Here is a 26,057-nt window from a genome sequence, read left to right as displayed (position 1 = left end):
AACCTTCACTAATTGCAGGCAGCTGGTGTTACTTAAGGAGGCATTAGCCCACTGCTCCACCAAGGCTCTTTTATACAACTTGTATATTTATATGTCAATCACATTCTAATTTAGGAATATTTATTTATTTATCGGATTTATGTGCTGCCCATCTTGTCTAGAGGCTATTCTACATCATTCTAATATAGGAGATTATTATAAGATATATTACATCTTATTTGTCTTTATCTTTTAAAATATGGTTTTAGGAATTAGAACGTTTTCAGAGATTTGTGAATGAACATCCCCCTTTTGATGTTGTGATCGATGGCCTCAATGTTGCCAAGACAACCCCTCTGAATCCTTCATCTAAAACTGTAAGTACAGTTTTAAGAAATTGTATGTGCTTTTGTATTAAATGTCTACATCTGCACTTCATTGCTTAAAATAGAAATTATGTAAAGCCCTTTAAGGGGCTTCTCCATTAGTTTTTTTTTCCAAACCAGGGAATGGTTTTTGTCCTCATAACCTGCTTGGAAATTTTTAATAATGGCTGGTATTTATGCTCAGTTTTTAATATTTTTTTTGAGTTAGAAGGAAGTGTGAGGTATTTAAATCTTTCATTGTCTTTCCAAAATGAGAGGTTCACCTCAATCTTTTGGGAGGGATTCAGAATTTTTAAATATTTTGAAAAATACTTAAATCAGCCATTTCACCTCACATGATTTGATTATTGATTGGATTATGAGGTTCCCCACCTTCAAAAAGATTCTGGACAGTTTACAATATTTAAAATAATACATAATTTTAACAACAACATGACCTTCCAGACAAATCACATAAATAATATCCAGAAAAATTTGCCAGGTACTCCACAAGCATGTTCACCCCAGGCTTCAGAAAATTCATGTCTTAAGAGATGATTGGAAGATTTGAAGAGTGGGAGCTATACTGTATGTGTCTCTGGGGGCTGCTGTTCCGAAGACAGTTGCTACAACAGAGACAACATGTTTCCTCATTCCTGCAAGAAGGCATCATTTGACTAAAGGTACCCAGAGCATATCCACTCAGCCTGATTGACCCAGATAGGCAGAAACAATCAGAGAAAAGCTGCTCCTCAAATAATCAGGTGCTAAGCTATGAAAAGTTGTTTATGGACTTGTGTCTTGCAAGGCAATGATGACACATGGATGTAAAGTGAAATGCACATTACTACCCCATGCATTTTGAATTGCATCTAGCTTCCAGATGTACACCACATTGCAGTAGTCCTACGATGAGGTGATTAGGCTATGATTAACCATCTGAAGGACTTAAGAAAAGAGTACAGCTGTTGCACATGGTGGATCTATCCAAAGTTGCTCTTTGAACAGTGGCTGAGTCCAGGAGGACCTCAAAATTGCACACTGGTTTTGAATGGGGAATTGTTCAGCTTAGGGTTGATATGTACAAGTGAGTATTAGCAACCTTTGACTAATATACTGCTCAAAAAAATAAAGGGAACACTTAAACAACACAATGTACTGTATTTAATAGTAGGATGTCTTATCTTGTGTTCCCTTTGTTTTTTTGAGCAGTATACTAGACCCTGAACTGAGAAATTATTTCATCCAGCAGTTCCAAATAGATGTTATACAGAAGGGGCAAGAATGTTGAGCCTGAGGCACATCACATGTGAGGGGTTGTGGGCATGACTTCTCCTCCCCATCAGTACTGACTAAAAATGACCATTGAAGGAGATGAATCATAGCAGCATGGTGCCTACTACTCCCAATACTTGCATCTCAGAAGGATATGGAAGTTATTGATGGCTGCTGGAAGATGGAGCACAAAAATGGACACATCACCCTCATCCTGTTTCTGCCAAAGGTTTTCAGCAAGCATGACTAAAAGTCTCTCAGTAGTGTACTGACCCTCTCCTGAAACCCAATTGAAACAGGTCTAGATAATATGCTTCCTCCAAGACTTTCTGCAACTGCTGTCTGACTTTTTTCTCAATAAACTTCCCCATAAAGGGAAAGTTAGACACAGGACAATAACTGCCCAGAGTGGAAGGGTCCAATGATGGTCTCTCACGGCTGGAGAGAACACCTTTTCTCTCAGAGATACTGACACTACTGCAAGGATCTAACTACACGCTATCTTGACAATCCAGTAGAGACCTGGATCTCACACAGTTCAGAGGACCTTTTCCTTAGGATTCAGTGAATCAAGCTCATCCAGATAACATCAACAACACCAAGCAATTCATCTGGACCTACCCATTTAGAATCCAACTGATTGAATATCAATAGTTTTGTCCACCAGATAGCATGAATACTCCCAGTGGCCTTTTAGATGTTCCTGGGAGCTGTCCCTCCCCAGCAAGGAATGGGTCACCTTAAATAGGGCTGCTGGGCAGCTATTGGTGGAAACAATGTGGGCAAAATTTTGTTGCCTTATTCAATTGCTATGATCAGGCCCAAATATGGACTCTTGTGTCCAGTCTGATTCACTGTTTTATTGTCCTCCAGTGGCACACTAGGCATCTTTTCTTGCAATTCATCTTGGTGATGCTAGAGTTTGAGAGACGTACTTGAGAGATAAAGAAATGAGTGCCTGACCTGGGTTTATTTAAAAAAGTAAAATTTCTCTTTATCGTAAATGCAGCTTTTGTACTATGCCTTTTACATTTCCTAACTAATGTCGTTTAATAACAGTAGTTGGATAGGAGAGTGTTGTCATCGGCTTGTTGTAGAACCATGTTCTAACATCCATGGTTCTAGAGAAGAGATTTAATAACATTCCCGCCAATTTGCCTTTACCCCAGCTGGGTGATAACAGTTGAGACACTCTTATATGTGCTGTTACACGTCCTGCATAGCAGGGTGGGATATAAATGCAATAAGCAAATATTCTTTTCCTAATTAGGGCATTATGCACCTCCATATGTACTGTATATGCTGCTCTGATAAACAGTTTCAGAGTTAAAACCATTTTAAAAATTTTTTAGAAAAATATACCAAGCAGCTGTTACCATATTTCTCGAGAGATCGTTCAAACCCTAATTATGTAGGCCTTTAATGAGAAATGGATAGACCTGTCTAAGCAATGGTTCTGTTAACAAGGTGAATAAATGTTAAACTGCAATGTGAAAGGAGTATTGGCTGAAAACTTTATAGCACCCTCGCAGGGGAGACAAACCTGTTGGAGATGAGACTTCTCACTCTTAGAGTGGTGTTTTTCTTTCATGTTTTGTGTCACTCTGAATACTGTTGTTTCCCCTATGTTTCTTTTTTCTTTTTGGTTGGGTACTCTAAAAGTAAAAGCTACTCACAGTCTTCTGTTTATCTGTTATTTTTTTGGTTCTAACCATTTATTTGTAGCCTGTTGTTCAACATCTCCAAAGCAGGATGCAAGTAATACCTGCAATCGTAATAAAATCAAGATAAATAATGTTTTTAGAAAGAAAAATCCAACAATTTCAAAGATCCCTCCTTTGGAACAGCTGGTAGTGGTTCTTTATGGTGCAGAAGAAAAAATCTGGTTAAGTAGCTTTCTGGGTAGGATTACATTGCACTGTAAGGTTATGGCTCTTACAGGATTGGGAGGTTCAAGAGTTAAAGCAAGTTTTGAATTGGTCTTTGCTTGCTTTTTTCCCTTGCTGTTCTGATATATTTTTGTAGTGCTTGGTCCTGGCCTGCTTTGGTTGACAAGATCAAATCTCCCTATAGTAAGTTCATGTCCATCTAGTTTCTTGACGGTGATTCTAGAATTGGTTATGTTTGTGATTGTGATCCATTAGTCTATTTATTGTATGGACACACACACACACACACACACAAAAATAGGATGAATGGATGGATACCCAATTTAGTCTGTCGCCCTGATATTCCTTGGAGATCTTCCATCCAGTTCCTAATGGGGCTGATCCTGTTTATTTCTGAGTCTGGACAAGGTTTCAGCCAGATGTTGTCACCTAGTGAGACTTAAATTTGGTGCCATATTATTTAAAACCTTCACTGTGACTGAATTAAAATGCTATCCTCTCCATCCTTGAATTGGCAGAAAGCAAGAAATCTGTTTTTCCTGTTGCTGATTCCTCTCCTGCCTCTCCTGCATCTGTTCTGACTCACTGCTGATTGATATTATCCTGGTTTTCCAAACCCAGCATTGGATAAAGTGATTGGTTGATTCCTCTGGCTTTGCTCTCCTCCTTCTGCTCATGACCAGCAGTTGGAAAAACATCCGGCAATCATGATGCTGCAGCCGGAATGGGGCAGGTCCAGCTGTAGGACTGTCCGTGTTTAGGTTTCTTCCTGTTTCCTTCCTCCTACAGATCCCATTGTTGCATAAATATGAGGGGAATGGGTTACCGTTTCATATTTTCAACCTTCTAAACCAATAGAGGCCATAAATGAAACCAATTATAATACTGCTGATTAAGCAGTGTAACTCTATTGTGCAATTCTGAGAAACTATCAGCATTGTGCTGCTACATTCATTTTTTTTAGGGAAACATCAGCAAAATGATGACAAATGGGGCTGATCAGGGAGCAGAGGGGAGAAAGCATGAATCTGACATGGTCAGTACATTTTGTTCTACACTTTGGATCAAACCCATTATGGCTTAACTGACTAAAAATAACAAATTTTTACCAATCTTGCAATTTCATCCATGCTTTCATTCATGCTACATTAACACTAACGTAACTAAGAATGGCTCAAAGCTACCATCTCTCACTTCTAGAGTGAGGATATGATTGAAACTTCATAGGGGAATAGAGAAAATTGTTCGGTCAGTGATACTGCAACCAAAATTATCAGGACATAAGTGACAAAATGTTTTCCACTTCTTTAAAAGAATTTTGTTTTATTTTTACATAATGACAATTACGTACGGTACTTTCTTAATTTTATTTAGATAAAACCTATCACTCTACTGCTCAACCTCTTTCTATATGTCATTCTCATAATTCTGTACAGGGTAGGTTTAGAAAAATTGTTCAGGTAGACCTCACTTTATAAGTGCCACTTAGCAACTGTTCAAAGTTAGTGGTGCTGGAAAAAACAACTTTATGACCAGTCCTTGCACTTATGACCATTACTGCATCCCCATGAGGAACATTTAAAGAATCTGGGCACGTTTAACCTAGAGAAAAGAAAACAAAGGAAACTATAATAGTCCATTAGTCTACTATTAGTCTATAATAGTCTAATAGTCTACTATTATAGTAGTGCTTAAAGTTTGTGAACCCCTTGAAATTTTTAGTATTTTTGCATGAATATGAATTAAAGTGTGAGCTGTTCTCCACACAAGTCCTAAAACTAAATAAAGAGCACCCAATTATACAAATTCACGTTTCAGATTCCTCTGCAGCATTTTTATAGGATTAAGGTCAGAACTTTGACTTGGCCTTTCCAAAAAGTAAACTTTCTTCTGCTTTAACTTTCATTGGTCATGTGGGAGAATGCTTTACTGCATGAGCAATTTCTCTTGGGTTTCAGTTCACAGATGAATACCCTGACATTTTTCTATCAAAATTTTTTGGTTCAATTCAGAATTCTTCATTTCATCAATTAATGGCAAGTCATCCTTGCTCAGAGGCAGCAAAACAGGCCCAGACCATAATATTGCCACCATCCTGTTTCACAGATGGGATAAGGTTCTTATCTTAGAATACAATGTTTGCCTTTCAGCAAATTTAACAGTTTTCATTCAAGCCAAAAAGTTCTGTTTTGGCCTCATTTGTCCTCAGAACATTCTTCCAGTAGTCTTCTAGTTTATCTATGTGGTCCTTTGCAAATTGTGAGTATACAGCTATGTACACCATTATTGCTCAGTGGTCTCCTGATGGTGGTCTCATCCTGACATTGACCAATGCAAGACAGACCTTTAGATCCTTAAATATTCCCATAATATTACATATTTTGCTCATGGTGTGATCTTGTCTGGTCGCTGGTGTTGAATTGCCTCCATTTGTACTCAATCTTTCTGAAATCATCAAAAATATCCTTTGTTCAAGCCAAGACACACAACCTGCGTTCTTAAGATTTGACTTGGATAATGAATGTCTAGTATTCTGCTTTTAAAGCAGGACCTCCCACCTCAAATCTGATTGTTACCCCATTGATTGAAACACTTGGCTTCAATTTCTTCTTAAGTGAACTGATAATCTTAGAGATTCATATACTTTTGCCATATGTAGTTTGGCCTCATTTTCCTCAGTGGAGAATTGAACATTTTTAATGGTTTAATTGAGTTTTCTTTACCTAGTTTCAGGATCTATATGGAGAACAGATCATGTTTTCGGCCATGTTTATTCAGAAATACTGACATTTCAAAATGGGTCACAAATGTTTTAGCATCACTGTGAATGGGCATATAGCTATATGTATTAATAAATTCTGGAGGGCTGGTTCCTGAGAAACAGGGCAAGATGGACTAAGGAATAAAGCTGGTATATCTAGGTTAGGTGGTTCCCTGATGAGATGAACTATTACATAAACAATGAGCAGGTGTCCTTTGATCTTAAGGCATGAAAAAAATTGAGCAGATTTTTTTTAATTTGGAAAAGTGGGAGGAAACTGCATAGATTTTAAATCCTGAATCAGACAAAATACATGGTACTCAGCTATATACTGCCTATCTTCAAAAGACCAATTTAGCTGTGTTATGTCACTGACATAAGATATTCTCAAAGTTTCATATTTTTTTGAAGTATATTCCTGTTGGATGAAACCAACATCTGGACAATGAAAATGGTTTCTCTGGCCTACTGATAGTTAAAAGGCTTTATTTTCAACACTGGAAGGCTAAATGGATGGCTCCAATGAACGTCCATGACAGATTATCTATGGATGATGGTAGTGAAATTTCCAAAAATGAAAACATTATTGAAATGCTTACATAGAGTTTTTATATATGTACACATATCCATGAATTTATGTTTGCATGCTTTGCTTTTTTTCTTAATAACTTCCTCTATTTTTTCTTTCTTTTTGGTATGCAATTAATAACAGTGATTTAAACAATTTACAAAATATAAATATCTTGGGGGGCAGTTGAATTTTTTTTTACTGATCCTAATGAAAAGTCTGCCAATGCAGCAGTAGCCTATTGAGAAGAGGAGATTAAAGAAAAAGAAGGCATTTTTTCCACCCTCGGTTAAACTGAAATGTCTTCCTTGTGGTTTCACAGATTAATAATAGTCAAGAAAAATGGCAGCTCTCTGTTGGGGAGCAAAAGATACAGTGGACTGAAAAAATACATTTTGTCACTTCATTCTGCTGCTGGCACAGGTGTTTTTTGGCTTCTGTTTGAGAGAATGTGTTTGAGGTACAAAGTACACTGGAGGTTTTTAAGAAGAGATTGGACAACCATTTGTCTGAAATGGTGTAGGGTTTCCTGCTTGAGCAGAGGATTGGACTAGAAGACTTCCAAGGTCTGTTCCAGCTCTGTTATTCTGTTCTGTTGTTCTGTTAAGTGGGCAGTAGAGAATAGAAATTTCTGTCCTTCAATCTCTTGCTCCCTTCCTATTTGAGCTCTGATACCAGGAATAAATCCAGTTGGAAGAAAAGTGACAGACAGAAGCTACAGAGCCTTGTGTATATGTGAATAAAAAAAAGCAGAATAATCACTATATGAAAAGGGATAGCTGACATAAGGTGCCAATTCTGGAGAATTTGCTCACTTAATCTCAGAAATTTTCATAAAGAACACTTTCATTTAAGGAAGCAGATGCTGTTCTGCCCCTTTTTGCAATATTGGAAAGACTCTGCTAAATTCTTATCAAAGAGCAAACTCAATTGCTCAATGTTTAGTTGGCTGCTACAGCAACCAAACTGTTCTTACTTGTACAGAGCTAGTTTCTTCCTGGTTTGATCAAGGAATTTAAAAAATGACTCATGCAATGCAAAAAAGTCTCTATTTCTTTTCCTTCTTAGATGAGGCATTTTCTTCTACATCTTTAGCAAATTAACCTTTACCTCAGCACGTTGGAAATTTCCTTCCATTTTCTATCATTCCATAATCCAGCAACCTTTCAGCAGTTGGGATCCACATCCCAACTGGTGTGGGATAATCTCTGGAAGGGTTTTAGGAGAAAAAGTGGTTATTTAAGTTTGAATGAGGATATGGAGGAAGGAAAGAGTGGATTGTGATAAATAAGATAGGAATGGATGTCATTTGTGGGCTGGAAACAATTTGTATTTTTTTTCCCCATAATGGGCATAGCCAGTCATAAAATATCAAGTTCAAAGCAAGGTTTCCTCTCCAGGATGCTGTTTTCCATCCCAGTGGGACCTTTGTGGGGCCAAGGTATTCTTGCAAAGAAATATGTTAGGCAGCGCTGGCTATGGAGATTCTCAGTTATCCAGGTCATGGTTGCCCCAAAAGTGAAAAGGCACCTTGGGGGTAGACAGTGCTGTTGCTTTGCATCATGCCAACTTTATATTTACATTTTTAATTAAAATAATATTTAAAGTTAAGTTTTTGTGCAAAATTTCCTTTTGTGTTGATTTAGCATCTTTGAATTGTCCTTTATTTAAGGAGAAAATAATCTGTAAATTTGGGAAGCCTTTAATTATTTCTGAAAATTAACAGAAAACCATGATGTTTATATAGAAGGGCCATAGTTATTTAATGTGTAAATACAAACCTTGTCTTCACTTCTTGGAAAAATTCCTGATGTATGTACTCTGGATAAATTGTACGGATTTGATCCTGAATGCAAACTTTGTATGAAGCTTCTACCTTGTCCAGAGTACATAATGGTGTATTAGCATAAATAATTATTTAATATGGATTGCCTTTTTGAGTGAGCTTTTTTGGTATAATATCAAGCATTTAAGACAGGAAGTCTCTTTCAAATTGGGAAAATTGAGTTTGTTTTCTTTCGCATTAGCAGTCCTATATGACTGGAAGCATCATTAAAGTATTTATGAATTGAAAATGCTCAGAAATTGTCTTTGTTTGTTATTGTCATTAGAGCAGTTGTGGAACCAAAGTTCCCATAGCAACCTGTTAACATTGTGTTTTAAAGAGAGCTTTGGAGATAAACCCAGGAAATGAGTTGAGAAATGTGGTTTCACAAAAGTGGTTATAACTCAACATACAAAAATGTTGATGATATAATTTTAGTCTATTATGCTACATATGCACTAGGCACATTAATTGAGTAGCCTTTACATGTTCAGCAGGTGGCAGCAGCTAGCCATACTTAATTTATTTTAGAAAAGCTGAGGAAATCCAGGACTGTGGATTAAAAAACTGAAAAGTAAATCACTTCTGCATTGATGGTAAGAAAACCATATGGAAGTGTCCATGAAGTCAACAAAAAGTCATTACGTGTAGTCTTCCGGTTACAATGACAGTTGGGACCAGGATTGCTGTCACTAAGTGATGCAAGTTTAAAGTCAACATTACATGACCACAACACTTAGTGAACAATAATCTAGAAGTAAACCTTTAGAATTCAGAGATATTTGGAAGCCTTTACTCATTTTTCCATGCCTGTGTGTTTTTACAGATGTTGTAACACTGCTTCATTAACTTCTCTGGAACTCTTTGTTAAGCTTCTTCTTGAAATTTCTGTCTTTCTTGGCCATGGCTTCATTTCTTTTGGCATTTTCTAGTTTGTTCTGACATCGTTTGTTTTCTTCTCTTTTTTGTGTTCAAGATGATTACCCTTAATCAGGTATGAAAAAGTATTCAATTACTATATGTATTTGTAAAGAGGAGCAATTGTTTCCCCAATAATTTACCTTTAGAATATTGTTTTTCCCCAAAATTAAGACCCGGTCTTATATTATTTTTTTTGCCTCCAAAAGAGGCACTAGATCTTAATTTCGGAGAATGTCTTAGTTTAGGACCACCGCAGCCAGGCCTCCCATGCCCCGACACCTGTCACGCCGCTGCTTGACTTCTTCTGCGGCTGCTTACTGCCACCTGGAGCCGGACATCATGTGGTGCATTGCGCCGTTGCCGCTCCTCCCAGCAGGACGTCACATGGCACTTTAGGCCGCTTCTGCTGCTCATGTACTTCAGGCCGCTTCCTCTGCTTGCGCAGCACTTCAGGCTGCTTCCGCTGCTTGCACAGTGCTTTGGGCCGCTTCTGTTGCTTGTGCGCTTCAGGCCGTTTCTGCTGCTCACGGGAGGACGCTGCGTAGCTCTTTGGGCCATTTCAAAGCGCCATGTGGCAGCAGAAACAGCCCGAAGCGCATGAGCAACAGAAGCGGCCTGAAGCACTGCACAAGGAGTGGAAGCGGCCTGAAGCACCATGCGGCGTCCTGCCGAGAGGAACAGCAATGGCGCAATGTTGTCCTACCGGTAAGGTAAGCGGGTGCAGGGCGTGTGGGGCAGCTTCACCCTCCCACCCCTGCCCTATCTTGATTTTTAGCAGTGCACCTCACCCCAAAACCAGGGCTTAGTTTTGGAGTAGGGCTTATTTTAAGCCCAGCCCCCCAAAAAACAAGCTAGGGTTTACTGTCGGCTGGGTCTAACTTTCGGGGAAACATGGTAGACAGATCAGTAGATTTACTAAAAATATGGAACAAAACCATTTTTCTCTAATCTTCCCTTTAAGGTCAGGAGTCATATGCAGAGTCAAATTCTTTTTGAGGGGCTATGGCAGTACTCAAGTGAACTGATTTTTACTTACAGTATTTATTTAGAATAGTATGCTTTGAGATGGAAAGGTTACGCAGTTCATTCTGCATATCTACATCCCTTTTATATGTAAGCAATGCTGTCTTCATAACATTCACACATTTCATCATCCTCCTCCTACTTCCTTCTCTTTGATTCCTAGCAGAAAAATGTCAAATAGCTGATTGCTGCAAGACTTTCTAACCAGTTAAATCTTCCACTGGAATTTTTGTAGGTAATTCAATATGCCTCATCTTTTTCCACTCTGCATGGTGATTCTCACTTCATCATGTACTTCAGATACTTTACTGAAATTCAGATAGGTTGCATTTTTTTTGGTATTCAAAATCTAATTGTGATTTTCTGCTAGTACAAAGCCTTGCATATGTTGGCATTTCTATCTCTCACACCTCAGATCCCTCTTATATTCCTGGTGATTGCAGTAATTCTGAATACTATAGAATAAGATGCAGAGTATTTTATGAGATATGTGGGGTATCCTGTAAGTAATTATAAATGTTTCCCAATAGTGCAAAATCCCTACTGAATACAGCTTGCTATTTTTAGTCATCTGTGCAATGAAGTAATGCTGTTACAAGATACAATTTATTGTACTGCTTTGGAGTCAAATAGAACTAGTTTTATGTTGGAATATATTTAATAGATATTTGTATTTTAAATATAATAATTATGTAAATTACATACATAATTGCCTACAATATATACATAAAGTTATACGAGGATTGAGCTTCATCCAGATTTGTACGGTAATTTATTTGGCCCTAATGCTCTTAATTAAATCTTCATTTTAAAAAATACAGTGGATGAGGGAAGGTTGGTTAATATTTAATACAGATAGTTCTCAAGTTATGACTGTTTGAAGTTATGACAGTGCTGAATGAAGGGATTTATGTCCTGTGCCTGAAGTTATGGCCAGTACTCCTGCTGTCATGTGAGGAAAAATTGGGCCCTTGATGGTTCATCTACCCTTACAACCAACTGCAGGGGCGCTGCAAGTCCGTTCCACCCACTTATATCTCCTTCCCCCCCCCACAAAAAGTTGCATTTTTTCAAGCTTACTGCAAACCTCCTGTAAGTACAATATGTTTAATACTTTGCATATCAACACCACAGTCACAACAAGGGGAATCTTTCCATCCCCAATGATACAGGGCATAGGCAACGACAGACTGTAAATGATACAAAACAGATTTTTAACACAGAATCAGGAGTTTTGGAGTTGTACATGAATACTGTACTTTAAAAAATGCAAATGGGAAGTATATTGATTCTCATTTTGTTTAGTACTTAAACTGGAGAGCATCTGATGAAATTTATGCAGGTTGAAAATGAGTCAAGGGAATTTCATTTTTCCCTTACACAAAGCACCTCTGCTTGGTCATATTTCCATTATATTGGTTAGTAATTGCCAACATTATAAATTGATTTTAAAAATGAAGAAAATGAGAATATCAACAAATAATGTGAATTAGTTTCTGTTTCTTGAGATATTGCTTAAACTTTTATGTAGCCCAAATCAAATCTGACTACTGGAAAATTAATTTGATTCTACTGATGTATTAAGAAAAGATGACCTTTGCTCAGAAGGATTTATGTAAGAAAAATCTAGTATTAGGCTGCAATCCTATAATTGTTAATTTTGGGAAGAGTAATCCTCATGAAACCCAGTAGATTAAAACTTGGGTACAGGGACAAATATTGGTTGTTACTGACTAATTTCCTTTCATTTGAAAGATTTTGGGGGGGGGGGCAGGAGGTGCCTTCTAGTCAGTCCTAGTTTCTAACCTTTCCAAACAAATCATTATCTAAGTATCAAGTGAACTGCTGAATCTTCCCATTCCTATACCTAGGCTTGACACGTATACAGTATATAAAATTAAGCTGTATGTTTTTGCCCTTTGTATATCTGTGTACTTTACAAGCATGTTTGTAAACAGAGTAGACGAAGAGTAGATGAGAAGTCAATCTGATTCTTTTCTACTTGGAGAATAAACCTTTTCCTCGTTTTTTTAATGACAAAATATCCTTCTCTGACGACTGAGATAAGACTAAAAATTCCCAACAATTAAAAGACAGTTTGTTTGGCATCTGATGAAATGCTGGACAAGCCCAAATGCTTGGTAGCATTGGTCCAGAGCAGTCTCTCCCCATTAGTGGAGCCCAAGGTATCCCTTGGGTTTACTGAGGAACTCTGGGATATATAGTAGGCAAAAAGACTCTTGGAGAGAAAGAAACAAATATGATCAAACACGTAAACATAGTGAAGTATGAGCCTAGTAGTCTATGGGATAAGAGCGAGGAAACAAAATTACTGTAAAATGCCAGCCAACTGCGCCATTTTAGAGTTGTTGAAATCAGAGAGACTTTATTAAGTAGTGATTTTATTTGGTTCCAATTGCTGCTTTTTACAATTTTAAATAGGGAGAGATTTGACAATATTGCTGATTTGGCCAGATATATTCTGATAATTGCCTTCATGATTGTGGAACATTAGATCACACATTTAATAAACTAAATGGGCAATTCCCTGAACTCAGTTGGAGTACTTCAGAATAAATATGCATTCGCTAATTTCAATTTCCTTCATGTTCAATGAGTTTTGCCCATTAAGTACATATTTTAAATGATTCTGAATAGTTGTGTAGCATTCTAAGTGTGTGTATCTTACTTTTTTCCTAGTCACTAGTGAACTGGATTGTTTTAATGTTCCCTAGCTTGTGCCAAACTAATTTTCAATGGATCTAATGTTTCCTGTAAGACGTTCTGATGGTGAAATGTTCCCAATTAATGTAATAATAATTATTTTCATTTTGTGATTACATTACAGCTGTAAAATGGGCATCTGAGGATGTAGCAAGAAGGCATATGTCACACATCACTACTGTTCTAATTCCATTAGTAGCAATGTTTATTTACTTGCATGTTATGTTTGAAACTATTTAATACTAACAGTAATAGTTAATAGTTAACAGTTCTTAAGTTCAGCATATCCAATAAACTTTAACACTTATTTTATTTTTGGTTTGTAGTTTTAATACTGAGCAAAATATTTCGATTCTAATTTTAACAGTATTTATGTTATAAAGTTTTGTGGGAAAATTATTTAAACTTTGATTTCTGACCTTCTATAAAGCGCACAAAATTTAAGTACACTATTCCTTGGTCCTGGTCAAGAAAAGCTTTGAAGTTAATTTGATCCTCTTGGGATAGTTTGCAGGGAAGAAAACAAAACTTGCTGGCTTATATTACAGAAAAGTTCCATTCTGCCTCTTCATTCTTGCCTCACCTCTGTCATTTAGATCTGAACATCCAGCTACTAGAGACAAACTCCGGAGCCAGTTAAAAGGAAGGTTTCAAATTATCTTCATTCAGACATTGTATTCAGCATAAAAGAAAAAGAAAAAATAGATCAGGATAGCCAATAAAAAGAAACAAAATCAGTCTTTCTGTTCTTGCCACAGTTGATACGATTCACAGGTAAAACAAACTGCCTTCTGTCAACCCAGCCACTAAAAATGTGATAAGGAAAAGAGGTCACTTCAGGCCTTGGAAGTTGAATTTGTGTTGAAGTTTTCATTCTTAGAAGACAGAAAAGCATTTGGATGGAAAAGCACTTCATGTGTGAGTGACCTGGGGGGCTGGAAGGATGACTCAATTTGCAGCAACTAATCAGATTGTAAAGAAGAGGCTTTGGTGTATAAAATGGTAGTTTTCCTTCATGATTGGCTTTGGGCTGTTGGACTGGTGGTCAATATGATATGTGATTTATTTATTTTTTTGCAATTTAATGGGAGTATCACAGCTAAAAATGGCTTTATTTTTAAATTTTGTATTATTTTAGAAATTTTATTACATGTTTTGGCTCCACACTCAGGAAGCCCCAGATCCATTCTGTCACAGCTCCTTTCTCCTAGTTTCATGTTTACTAACCCATATATAGCATGAGTATTTTTGGAACGTTTTAAAACCCACACAATGGAAAATGAATCTACTCATGTCAGACTTAGATTTGTAATTTAAATTAAGTTTCAGTCTTACAAAGAAATTTTACCTGTGCAGGCTTTTTCAAAAAGGACCACATCCTTTTTCCACTACCCCTCAAACTGGAATGGAATGAGCTGTTATTTGAAAGCCTTCATTGAATAAATGTAAAACTACTTCATGCAAACATTCCACATTTCAAGCCCATTCATTTTGTCATATCCCTACTCTGAATTAGGAGATATACAATAATTATTCTTTTTCACATTTGTATATGTGCCAAGGAGCAAACATCTGGCCTGTATTCTACGTTTGTTCATTGTCGTCCTTCACATTCTTTTGATCAGAATGCTGCCCAGCACTTTCTCAAGTATACTTATTTATTTATTTATTTATTTATTTTATTGCATTTATATACCGCCCTTTCCCTGAGGACTCAGGGCGGTTTACAGGGAGTTAAAAATCAACCATACAAAAGTTAAAAAACCAATTAAAAAAGATTAAACCAACCCTGTACAATTAAAAAACCCCAATTAAAATAAATTTCTCCTCAGCCTGGGCCCGAGAGCTCGAAGAGCCAGGTCTTCAGGCCCCGGCGGAATGATCGGAGGTCGGGGGCAGTCCTCAGCTCCACTGGCAGCTGGTTCCAGAGGGACCATACACTCCCCATAGTTTTTGTGTTTTCCCTTGTTTCCTTGGGTAGAGGAAACAGTGCCACCATTCTTCCTACCTGTGTATCAGACACAGGTGCAATCTTCACACACTGCTCCAATCCATATTTTATGATAATTAGCCATGTTTTAGTAGTTAACTTTATCACTGTAGTTGACATTATGCCATGTGACCCAAAGTTCATCTAATTGTAGGATCCTTTATAGCTGCACCAATGTTCTGTTGATGACTCCATTTTTTTTTGTGTCTCTGAATCAGACTCATTTTCTGTCAGCCTCAAGGTCAGGCCCATGCAATTCTCTAGTAACTTTTTTACAAAGTGTTTTGCCCTTCCTTACTTATTCCTAGAGCAGAGAGAATGACATACATTTGGCTATGTTATTCAAGACAGAACTAGAAGTCAGGTCTTCTGCTGCTGGTCCAGGGATTTGGCCATCAGACTAAACTGGTCTTCATGATTCCTGGAAAACATATCTATTTAATAATAGATATGTTACCAGAAGGGTAACACAACTTCTGGAAGCAAGTTGTTCCATTGATTAATTGTTCTAACTGTCAGGAAATTTCTCCTTAGTTCCAGGTTTGCTTCTCTTCTTGATTAGTTTCCATCTTCTTGTCCTGCCTTCAGGTGCTTTAGAGAATACATTGTCCTCCTCTTCTTTGTGGCAACCCCTGAGATATTGGAACACTGCTATCATGTCCCCCCTCAACTTTCTCTTCATTAGATTAAAAGGTAAAAGGTAAAGGTTCGCCCGCATATGCGTGCTAGTCGTTTCTGACTCTAGGGGGTGGTGCTCATCTCCGTTTCAAAGCCGAAGAGCCAGCGTTTGCCCGAGGACGTCTCCGTGGTCATGTGGCCGGCATGACTAGACGCCAAAGGCGCATGGAACGCTGTTACCTTCCCACCGGAGTGGTCCCTATTTTTCTACTTGCATTTTTTACGTGCTTTCGAACTGCTAGGTTGGCAGAAGCTGGGACGAGTAACAGGCGCTCACTCTGTTACGCGGCACTCGGGATTCGACCCGCCAAACTGCTGACCTTCTGATCGACAAGCTCAGCGTCCTAACCCACTGAGCCGACATACCCAATTCCAGCAACCGTTCTTTATGTTTTAGCCTCCAGTCCCCTAATCATCTTCATTGCTCTTCTCTGTACTCTTTCTAGAGTCACAACATCTTTTTTACACGTGGCAACCAAAACTGGATACAGTATTCCAAGTGGGGTCTTAACTAAGGCAGACTTGGAATACTGGATCCAGTTTTGGACGATCCCTGGGGATCCATGCAGAGTGGAATTATCAGCACAACTTTGTTGAATTCTTGGATTGTTTGGCCAGTTTCAGAAATTGGGCAGTCAACGTCTGGGCTGAATCCCCAGGGTTCTTGGCTGTCTCTTGCCAAGAATTTCCCCCAGCTGATCTCCACTTGGCCTGGATTTGTGTATGTGTGTGTGCGTGCATGTGGGACTACATAAAGAATGGGATGCACTGATAGAAATGCGAGAATACAGGAAAGGAGAAGGAGTTACAAATGAAATATGCAAGCTAATACAATATTCCTTGACTTACGACAGTTCATTTAGCGACTATTCAAAGTTACAATGGCACTGAAAAAAAGTTCCTTATGACTGTTTTTCATACTTATGACCATTGCAGCATTCCCATGGTATTGTGATCAAAATTAAGACGCTTGGGAACTGACTCACATTTATGACTGTTGCAGTGTAAGGTGATCCCCTTTTGCAACCGTCTGACAAGCAAAGTCAGTGGGAAAGCCAAATTCACTTAACAAACATGTTATTAACGTAATAACTGCAGTGATTCACTTAACTGTGGCAAGAAGGAATTGTAAAATGGGGCAAAATTCATTTAACAAATGTCTCACTTAGCAACAAAAATTTGGGTAAGTTGAGGATTACCTGTATAGCATCACTGTAAACTAAACAAGAGAAGCAATCTAGAACTAAGAAAAAATTTCCTGACAGTGAACGATTATTCAGTGGGACGATTTGCCTTCAGACGTTGTAGGTGCTCCAACACTGGAGGTTTTCAAGAAGAAACTGGATAGCCATTTGTCTGAAAAGGCTTAGGGCAGACATGTCAAACACAAGGCCCGGGGGCCGGATCTGGCCCGCGAAGTGGTTTCATGTGGCCCGTGAAGGCATCCTGGAAACAGTGAGGGAACGGTCCCCACTGCCTTGGCCCTGGCCCAGAGACCCTCCTTCTGTCAGAGACCCTCAGATCTGTCCCACTCCTGCCCAGGCCCCCATAGGCACCCTTGATGCGAACGATGTAGAGCTGGCCATGCCCACCCAGTAGGCCAATACGCACTCTAGCCACGCCCACCCAGACCATACCCACCCGGCCCCCTGAGGGCAACCGCAATGCTGATGCGGCCCTCAATGAAATTGAGTTTGACACCCCTGGCATAGGGTCTCCAGCCTGAGCAGGCGGTTTGACTAGAAGACCTCCGAGGTCCCTTCCAATTCTGTTATTACATGTGGCAGGTTCTCTGTCCCACCACCCACTGCTGGAGACTCAACTTTGATGTCTCCAAGTAGAGTTGGTCCAGGTTCATGTGAGATGTGAGACTATCAATTAATTAATAAAAAAAATCCAAAGAAACATCAGTAGCAGAAGAAAACAGGTGGCTCGTGAAACGTATCAGTTTTAATAAACTTTGTTTGGCTGAAGAGATGCTCCCAGAGTCTATTGACTTGGATGACTGTAGACAATTTTCTCTAGTGACTGGAGAGGGTCCAGGAATTGTGTTGTTATTTCTGAAGTTAGTAGGTTATACTGAGTTGTGGGTTTCTTGCATTCAGATGAACCCACCAATTAAATAGACTTCATATCAAATGGTGCCCCAAGACAGGTCAAGCATGTAGGCCTCTATAGAAGCTCCAAATGCAAGAGAAGAATGCCTTGGGATACAAGGCCACCAGAAAACATGAGGACCATGCTTCATTTGTTAATTCACATTTGTTACCATTTATTCCTCTTACATCCCAGTATACCATGATCATTATCAGACAAGATCGTAATCACTGACCACTGTTTTCTACCACCCGGAGTCATATTTTGTGAGATGGGTGACCACTTAAATATGATAGTTAATAAATAAGTGGCAAGTGAAAATAGAAAGGTTTTCCAAAATACTGGTTCTAAGAAAGCAGGGGTTGTTAAATGGACTGTTTTTTTCCTTATGCAGCAGTGATTTACTACTGTATGCTTGTCCTCTTTCTACAAATGGTTTTTGAGAAGCAGTATTTTACTTGGCATCTGATCAGAATGTAATGGTATTTGTTTATTTCTGTAAAGAACAATGTCATCAGTGGTGATGCAAGAGACAGTTTCCTTGTTACAAAGTTCTACAAAGTTAATTTATTTGGAATACTTCATGTGTTGTGGCATTCTTTCTATATTGAGGGAGCATAGTTTCAGTAATTTTTCAAAACAAATTATTCTTGCTTAAATGGAAGTCAAAGAAAAATGTATCTTATGGCAATAAAATTGAAAGTACAATCAATTATACATAATAGTTTCTAGAAGCTAAAGTAAAGAAATCCAGTGCCTAGCTATATATTTGAAAATGTTTTTAGAGATACCTTTATGGAAAGCAGTGCAGAAATAAATTTAAAAAAAAATTCTTCGGAAGAACAGCACACACATACAAATATAGATTACTCATTATGGCATGATTTTTTTTTTGCTTGGCATCTTGAAGACAGATATTTTTGGGGTTTGCTGCTTCAGCTTTACCTATTTATCTCTTAAGATTCTATGGGAGCATTGTTTTTGTGGCAATAAATTAAACTTCAGCAACTTACTCTCATTTCCTAAGGAGTTGGGAAAACAATGTATTTTCCTCTTGAATCCATTCTTACAATTATTCTTATAGCAGTGAACTGAACAGATACTTTATATACAAACACAAAATGAATCAGTGAAGCATTTCAAGCATTCCACCGCCACCCCCTTATAAGGATGAAATATTGTGAGTACTTCTCATACCACGAAAGGTAAATTCACCTGAAGGTGACTTCCTTAACTGTGACAAAGCTGCAGCAGGTGATTAGCTGTTTGCTTGAGTCATAATTTCTTTGTGCCTTCATGCAACACCATTGAGGGAATTCCCATCTGAGAAATCTTTACATGATCTGAGAAGGAAGACATGTAAAAAAAAAAAAACCCTGACCTTTTTAAAAGCATGACTTGCGTGTACTGTGTTATTTTGCAATTTATGGTCCATGACTGGAATCTGAGACTTCGAGGTAGTGTTCCAGATTTATATATTAATTCTGTGCACTTTTGATTTCACATGGTCAGCTGCTACATTCTAATTAATTGCCGGGGTATTGAGACTATATTGCCGCTGCTGTCAGAGATATAATCATGTACGTAGCTTTTATGCCCAGGTACACATCTGCACTCCTGCTGTTCAAACCATGTATGTCTAGTCCTCAATCTATTCTGGGATATAATTAAGCCATTTCTCATCTCTACAGTAGTAATATCTTGAATCACATTTATAATTTGGTGGAAGCATCTGCTTTTCCTCTTATCTACCGTATTTGAATATGGATCGCTTTTGTACAAACAGTTGGGATATTTATTATGCAGGCATATGGCAAATGGAATTCTTTTCTAATAATATTCATATTCTTATTGCTCCCTTTGCGGTTTAGGTGGGATTGTCTTAGATTTCTGTAGTCAGGGTTATTGCTTTAATACCAATTTAATTATGGCAGACAGGCTAAACAGCTGAGTTAAGCAACCCAATTTAAGGAAAGAATTCTTAAAACAGTGCAGAAGTCATGTGGTCTGAAGGATTTTGTCACGTCTTAGGTTTGGGGATATGCATTTGCTGGAATTAATGCAACATACTGAACTACAAAGTAACAAATCACTTTCACCCTATCACGTTCTGGAACTCAGTGGTTCGGTTTCATGTTGATCCCAGAAGGCTATGAAAATTGGATCATCATGATTAAGATACATAATACTGTACAGACACAGATTCTAATATTACAGGAAGGCAAGGTCAGGAAACTGAATTGTTGCAAGAATACACAAAGCTTAAGTTAATTTAGAATTTCTTTCTGACACGGGGTAAGTTCATTGTCTGAAAGAACTACTCAGATACCTAACTTTATGCCATTCTTGTAACAAATTTCTTTCCTTGCCTTCTTGTTATGTCTTCTTCCTGCAGTGCTTCACACCTAGGCAAATCTGTAAATGTTACAGTTTCAGTGTGATCATTTTATTTCCACTTTTTCTCAAGGAAAAGAAGAAAAGCAACTCAGAATATGGGTGTGGTGAGGAACCTTTTCCATTTTCAGCCAGATTTTTCTAAACCCAACGTTTTAACAAATTTTGATTTTTTTTAGTTCTTCAGAAATGCCTTGGGAAAGACAAATCCATAGGGATGATACCTATGATTCATCACTAATCTAGAAAGAAAAGAATGATCAAGATCCACATTTTAAAACACTCTTTCCTTCCCCCCCCCCACATAGCTGCTGGATGTGGTCTTCTACCTAGCACAGAAGTATCATCGATTGCTTGTTCTCGGGCGTAGACACATGCTGAATAATTCATTTCAGTGGAAAAAAAGAGACATGGATGACATGCAGAAGAAAGCAGACTTCTTCTTTACTAGTAATACGTATGTTATTTGATTTTTAGAAACTATCTTTAGAAATATTTGCAATAGTTCCATGTTGCAATCAATATAAGCACTGAGGCTGAATTTAACAACAAAAATAGTATACTGTATTTCATATATAAGAATGCTATATATTCTTGATATATCTCATTTTGCAATTGTGTAATATTTTCCCATAGACAAATGCAGCCTTTTCATTCAAGCTATTTTCTCCACAACAATGCATGCCTTGTTTACCAGGCAACAGCTTTGCATACCTAATTACGTTTGAATGTGATAAAGAACCAGATTATTAAAACCCACAACCCATGTGTTTTTTATTTACAAATTACAAGAAAAATTGACAAAACAACTATATGTCCAATTCCCCCCCACAGCTAACAATACCATTAATAGAACAAAACAAAAAAATAGAAACATGTAGATGTTAACATCTTTAAAATGTTAACAACTTTAACATCTAAAGATTTTCCCATAAATCTATTGATAAAAATGAATACTCTGTTCCAAAAAGATATCAACTAATCACATAGTCAATTATATCGATCTATGAGATTCTTCAAGGGACGCGGTGGCTCAGTGGGTTAGGACGCTGAGCTTGTCGATCAGAAGGTCGGCAGTTTGGCGGGTCGAATCCCGAGTGCCGCGTAGCAGAGTGAGCACCTGTTACTCGTCCCAGCTTCTGCCCACCTAGTAGTTCGAAAGCACGTAAAAATGCAAGTAGAAAAATAGGGACCACTACGGTGGGAAGGTAACAGCGTTCCGTGCGCCTTTGGCGTCTAGTCATGCCGGCCACATGACCACGGAGACGTCCTCGGACAAGCGCTGGCTCTTCGGCTTTGAAACGGAGATGAGCACCGGCCCCTAGAGTTGGAAACGACTAGCACGCATGTGCGGGGGAACCTTTACCTTTACCTTATGAGATTCTTCAAATTTTTACATCTCCAGCAGAAAAAATGAATATGACACAATATCTTGTAACTGGTCTTTTTAAAGTTCGATTTAAATACAATTTAATAAACTTCTTATCAAATGGAAGTTTTCAATTTAAAACAAAAAATGTTGACATACATTTCAATGCTTAACAAATGCCTCTGTTTATTTCTTTGAACTGATAGGAAATGTAATTACCTATTTTTAGCTAAAATCAGTCAATTGCTGTTTATTAATATAATATAGCTGTACATATTCTATCATAAACTCTTAGAACAAATTCATAGGGAAACCAGGAAGCAGAATACTTCACTTGGAGAGCTATTTAGTAGAAACTAAAAATGTTCCCTGGTGACTTAAGCATTTAGGTTGGGTGTCTTCAGATTTGTAATACGAGGGCAATTTGGAAATAAACCTCTGTTTGGTTATCAATGACACTCGCAAATACTGAACTTTTATTAAACACATTAGAAAACTACATTACATTACTTTTTGACATAATCGCCATTCAAATTGTCATAACGTCTTTCAAGGTTTGAAATTCCTTAGTAGTAGTTGCTCAGTGCCAAATCTGGGCTATAGGGAGGGTGATCAAAAACATCCCAACAGAACTGCTTCAAAAGTTTTTGGGTGCGTCTAGTGGTGTGCGGGCGAGCATTATCGTGAACCAACACCACACCGAAAGTCAGCATGCCCGGACGCTTGTTATGGATGGCTCGTCTGAGTTTTCGTAATGTTTCACAGTAGACGTCTGAATTGATGGTCGAACCACGCTCCATGAACTTTACTAGCAATACTCCTTTGGCATCTTCATATTTGGCAGGAGTTTCTATGGCACCACTTCCAGTATGGCGTTTCATGATAATGCTCACCCACACACCACTAGACGCACCCAAGAACTTTTGAAGCAGTTCCATTGGGATGTTTTTGATCACCGCCCCTATAGCCCAGATTTGGCGCCAAGCGACTACTACTAAGGAATTTCAAATCTTGTAAGACGTTATGATAAGTGCCTCAATTTGAATGGTGATTATGTCAAAAAGTAATATGTTGTAGTTTTCTAATGTGTATAATAAAAGTTCTGTTTCTGCGAGCGTTATTGATAACCAAATGGAGGTTTATTTTCGAATTGCCCTTGTACATTGTTTAAGTATGCAGGGTTGCATCCTTGGACTAAATATTTGGTACTGTTACCTTGATCTAAATATTGAATGCTATTACCTAGCTATTTCATATGTTGTATTGTACATATAAATTGTAAGTATATCAGTATATGCATACATATAAGTAAATAGATAAGTATGATATGGATATAATGGTAAGATCAAGCAAGTTAAATGCCTTGAAATAATTATTTGAATCAGTTCTATAGTACTTTACTGTGCAATGGTGTACATAATATTTCTGTTTGCCTTTTTTAAAAAAAAATAGGTCTAAAGATGATCCATTTCTGCTCTATGCCAGTTTTCACTCAGGTGGTCACTGTATGATAGTAACTAGAGATCTATTACGGGATCACAAAGCTGTTCTTTCTAATATTGTTACTCGTCGCTTATTTTTTAAATGGCAACGTGGACATCAGATGGTGGTATCAAGCTATATACCAGGGAGGATTTTAACATTTGAGGTATTGTTGCTCGTATTAGTGCTATTCTTGTTTAATAATTATCTAGCAGCAGTCTTTGTAAAGAAAACCGATTATTTTTTCCAATAAAAATATCCTTCAGCATAGTTTGTAATGTTTAATATTTATACATTAGTCTATTGAAAGATTGCTTTTGGATTACATTCCTTTATGAGAAACCATTTTTTATCAATGCTGTGCTTGTACCCTTACATAAAAGAGGGTGAATGTATAGATGGAGATGGGGAGGGTGCAACTTGGTTCAATTTAGATCATTGCTACTAGTCACCTGGAGGATACCAAGTTTCCTATCTTTGGTTTAAAATATATTATTCAATCTTAATATTCTTGTATAAAATGTATAATGCAGCCCTGCCTTTCATTATTTAACAGGATGCTTTGCCATACGATACAATTGTGCAGACTGATGGTAACACATGGCACATTCCCTATGATGACAACTTGTCCAAGAGAGCTTCTTTTGAAATTCCAGTGAAGTGGCTCTGTCTTCGAAAGAAATAAAAGACACTTTTTTTTGTTCAGAGTGAAAATGTATGCATGTCACCCTTATTTGAAATAAATTTCAAATAAACTAGTTAAAATACATTCATTTTCTAAGACAACAGACCTGGATTTAACTGAATCCCTAAGTTACATCAAAAATACTTAATTCTACAAATATTGGAAATTATTTATAATTTATAAATGGTTCTTTATAATTGATAAATATATTTGTTGTTGAAACCAATTGCTTCTTTGATGGCTTAGTTGTATGTTCTTATTTCTCTGCTTTTCACCAGCAACTTTATATTTTTCTTACATTTTTCCTTTCCAGACGTTTCCAGATGAACGTCTTGGTACCAGATTGCTCATCTTATGAGAAACAATTGTCTGTTCACTTTAGAATTTTACTATTCACATGCTCCAAAATTCTGTTTGATGGGTTGTGATAAACTTTGCTGACATAAGTAGAAAAGCAGGGAAGGAAGAGCGGGCACTAAATATTGGAAGAATGACTGAAAAACAGCCAGTTTTGTGTTAAGTATGCTTATGGAATTTCCAGATTATACAGCTTCAAGAATGAAGATACATGTACAAAATTAAGTACAGATAGAAATTTACTTAAGTGTAAGTGCTTCTGGAGTTCCCATTTGAAAGAAGACTAAAACCAGAACTGGAGGTATCGGTAGGTTTTCCTTCCCAGTTATATTATCCTCTTCGGTACTGAATATTTTGATTACAGTATGCACCATCCTTCAAATTCTTTCCAGCTAGATATCATACAGTAGCAATATTAAGCAGAATCAATACTGTAAATGAGGTACATAAGATGAATGTATATTTAGAATAAAGGGACGCGGTGGCTCAGTGGGTTAGGACGCTGAGCTTGTCGATCAGAAGGTTGGCAGTTTGGTGGGTCGAATCCCGAGTGCCGCGTAACAGAGTGAGCGCCTGTTACTCGTCCCAGCTTCTGCCAACCTAGCAGTTTGAAAGCACGTAAAAATGAAAGTAGAAAAATAGGGACCACTCCGGTGGGAAGGTAACAGCGCTCCGTGCGCCTTTGGCGTCTAGTCATGCCGGCCACATGACCACGGAGACGTCCTCGGACAAGCGCTGGCTCTTCGGCTTTGAAACGGAGATGAGCACCGGCCCCTAGAGTCGGAAACGACTAGCACGCATGTGCGGGGGAACCTTTACCTTTACCTATATTTAGAATAAGAAATTTCAGTTAATGTTGATTTCAACACCAACACAGTTCTATATAGAATTATAGCCTGCTTTATTTTTAAGCAATCATTTGTATTTTTTCACAAATAACAGCAAAAATGTGTTAAATGGCTTTTCAGAATATTATGTAATAGTAAAAGATAAAAATATTTGGAAAAAGGTAGCTGATTCTTATGTTTATTTTAAAATTTTTCTATCACCCAAGGTTATATACACATTCTAATAAGTGATAACTTTGAAGCAATCAATATAGACATAAATGCATCAACTAATTTGCTGCAATTCATGAAAGATTACATCTTTTAATCAATCTGTTAGTTGGAAAAGGTGGTGCCAGACGCCTGCTTTCTTTTTCTTGGTTTTTAGTCTACACAGGCAGCTCTGGGAACTCCTCCTAGCTTGCCATCCAATTACTAACCATGTCCAGCCTTGATTATCTTGAAATCGGTCTAAAAAGTCTTTTAAAAAGCAACCATCCTAGCTCGATTACACGATTCCGTAATGGAGCACAATCTCATGTCCCTCGGTTTCCAAGAGTTTCGTTACGAAACACCGACTCACACGTTCAAACAGAGCTACCGAAGTTCTGCGCGAGAATAATCGCTCTTTAAAGCATTCGCACGTGCCATCTTGTCAAAAGGCGCTTTTTACTCTTACCCCCACTCTTAAAGCGCATGTGCGGCAGCAAAGACACGTTTAACTTCACGGTTTTGGTCGCCGCGATTATCGTCGCTTCTGCGTCTGCGCGTTGCATACCGTGACTAAGGAACAAACGAATAGGAAACAAAAGTACTTAGCTCTTCCGCTTCTGGGAGGGGGAAAAAAA

The 26,057-nt window shown here is 37.9% G+C and overlaps 1 protein-coding gene across 1 annotated transcript in view; it reads left to right on the top strand.

Moving 5' to 3' along the window:
• The window catches only part of PRORP (protein only RNase P catalytic subunit), a 45,866-nt gene extending 19,901 nt beyond the window's left edge, over positions 1 to 25,965 (top strand). The window contains exons 5-8 of the mRNA XM_081314136.1: positions 249 to 356; positions 20,798 to 20,946; positions 23,311 to 23,506; positions 23,897 to 25,965. Coding sequence (XP_081170262.1) covers positions 249 to 356; positions 20,798 to 20,946; positions 23,311 to 23,506; positions 23,897 to 24,025 — 582 coding nt within the window. The 3' untranslated portion in view covers positions 24,026 to 25,965. The remainder of the gene's footprint in view (positions 1 to 248; positions 357 to 20,797; positions 20,947 to 23,310; positions 23,507 to 23,896) is intronic.
• Positions 25,966 to 26,057: the final 92 nt, after the last annotated feature.

This window comes from Vipera berus (assembly GCF_964194415.1).
Source record: "Vipera berus genome assembly, chromosome: 1".
Taxonomy (NCBI): Eukaryota; Metazoa; Chordata; class Lepidosauria; order Squamata; family Viperidae; genus Vipera; species Vipera berus.
Note: the sequence above shows the minus strand (reverse complement) of the source record. Positions and strands in the feature narration are given on the sequence as shown.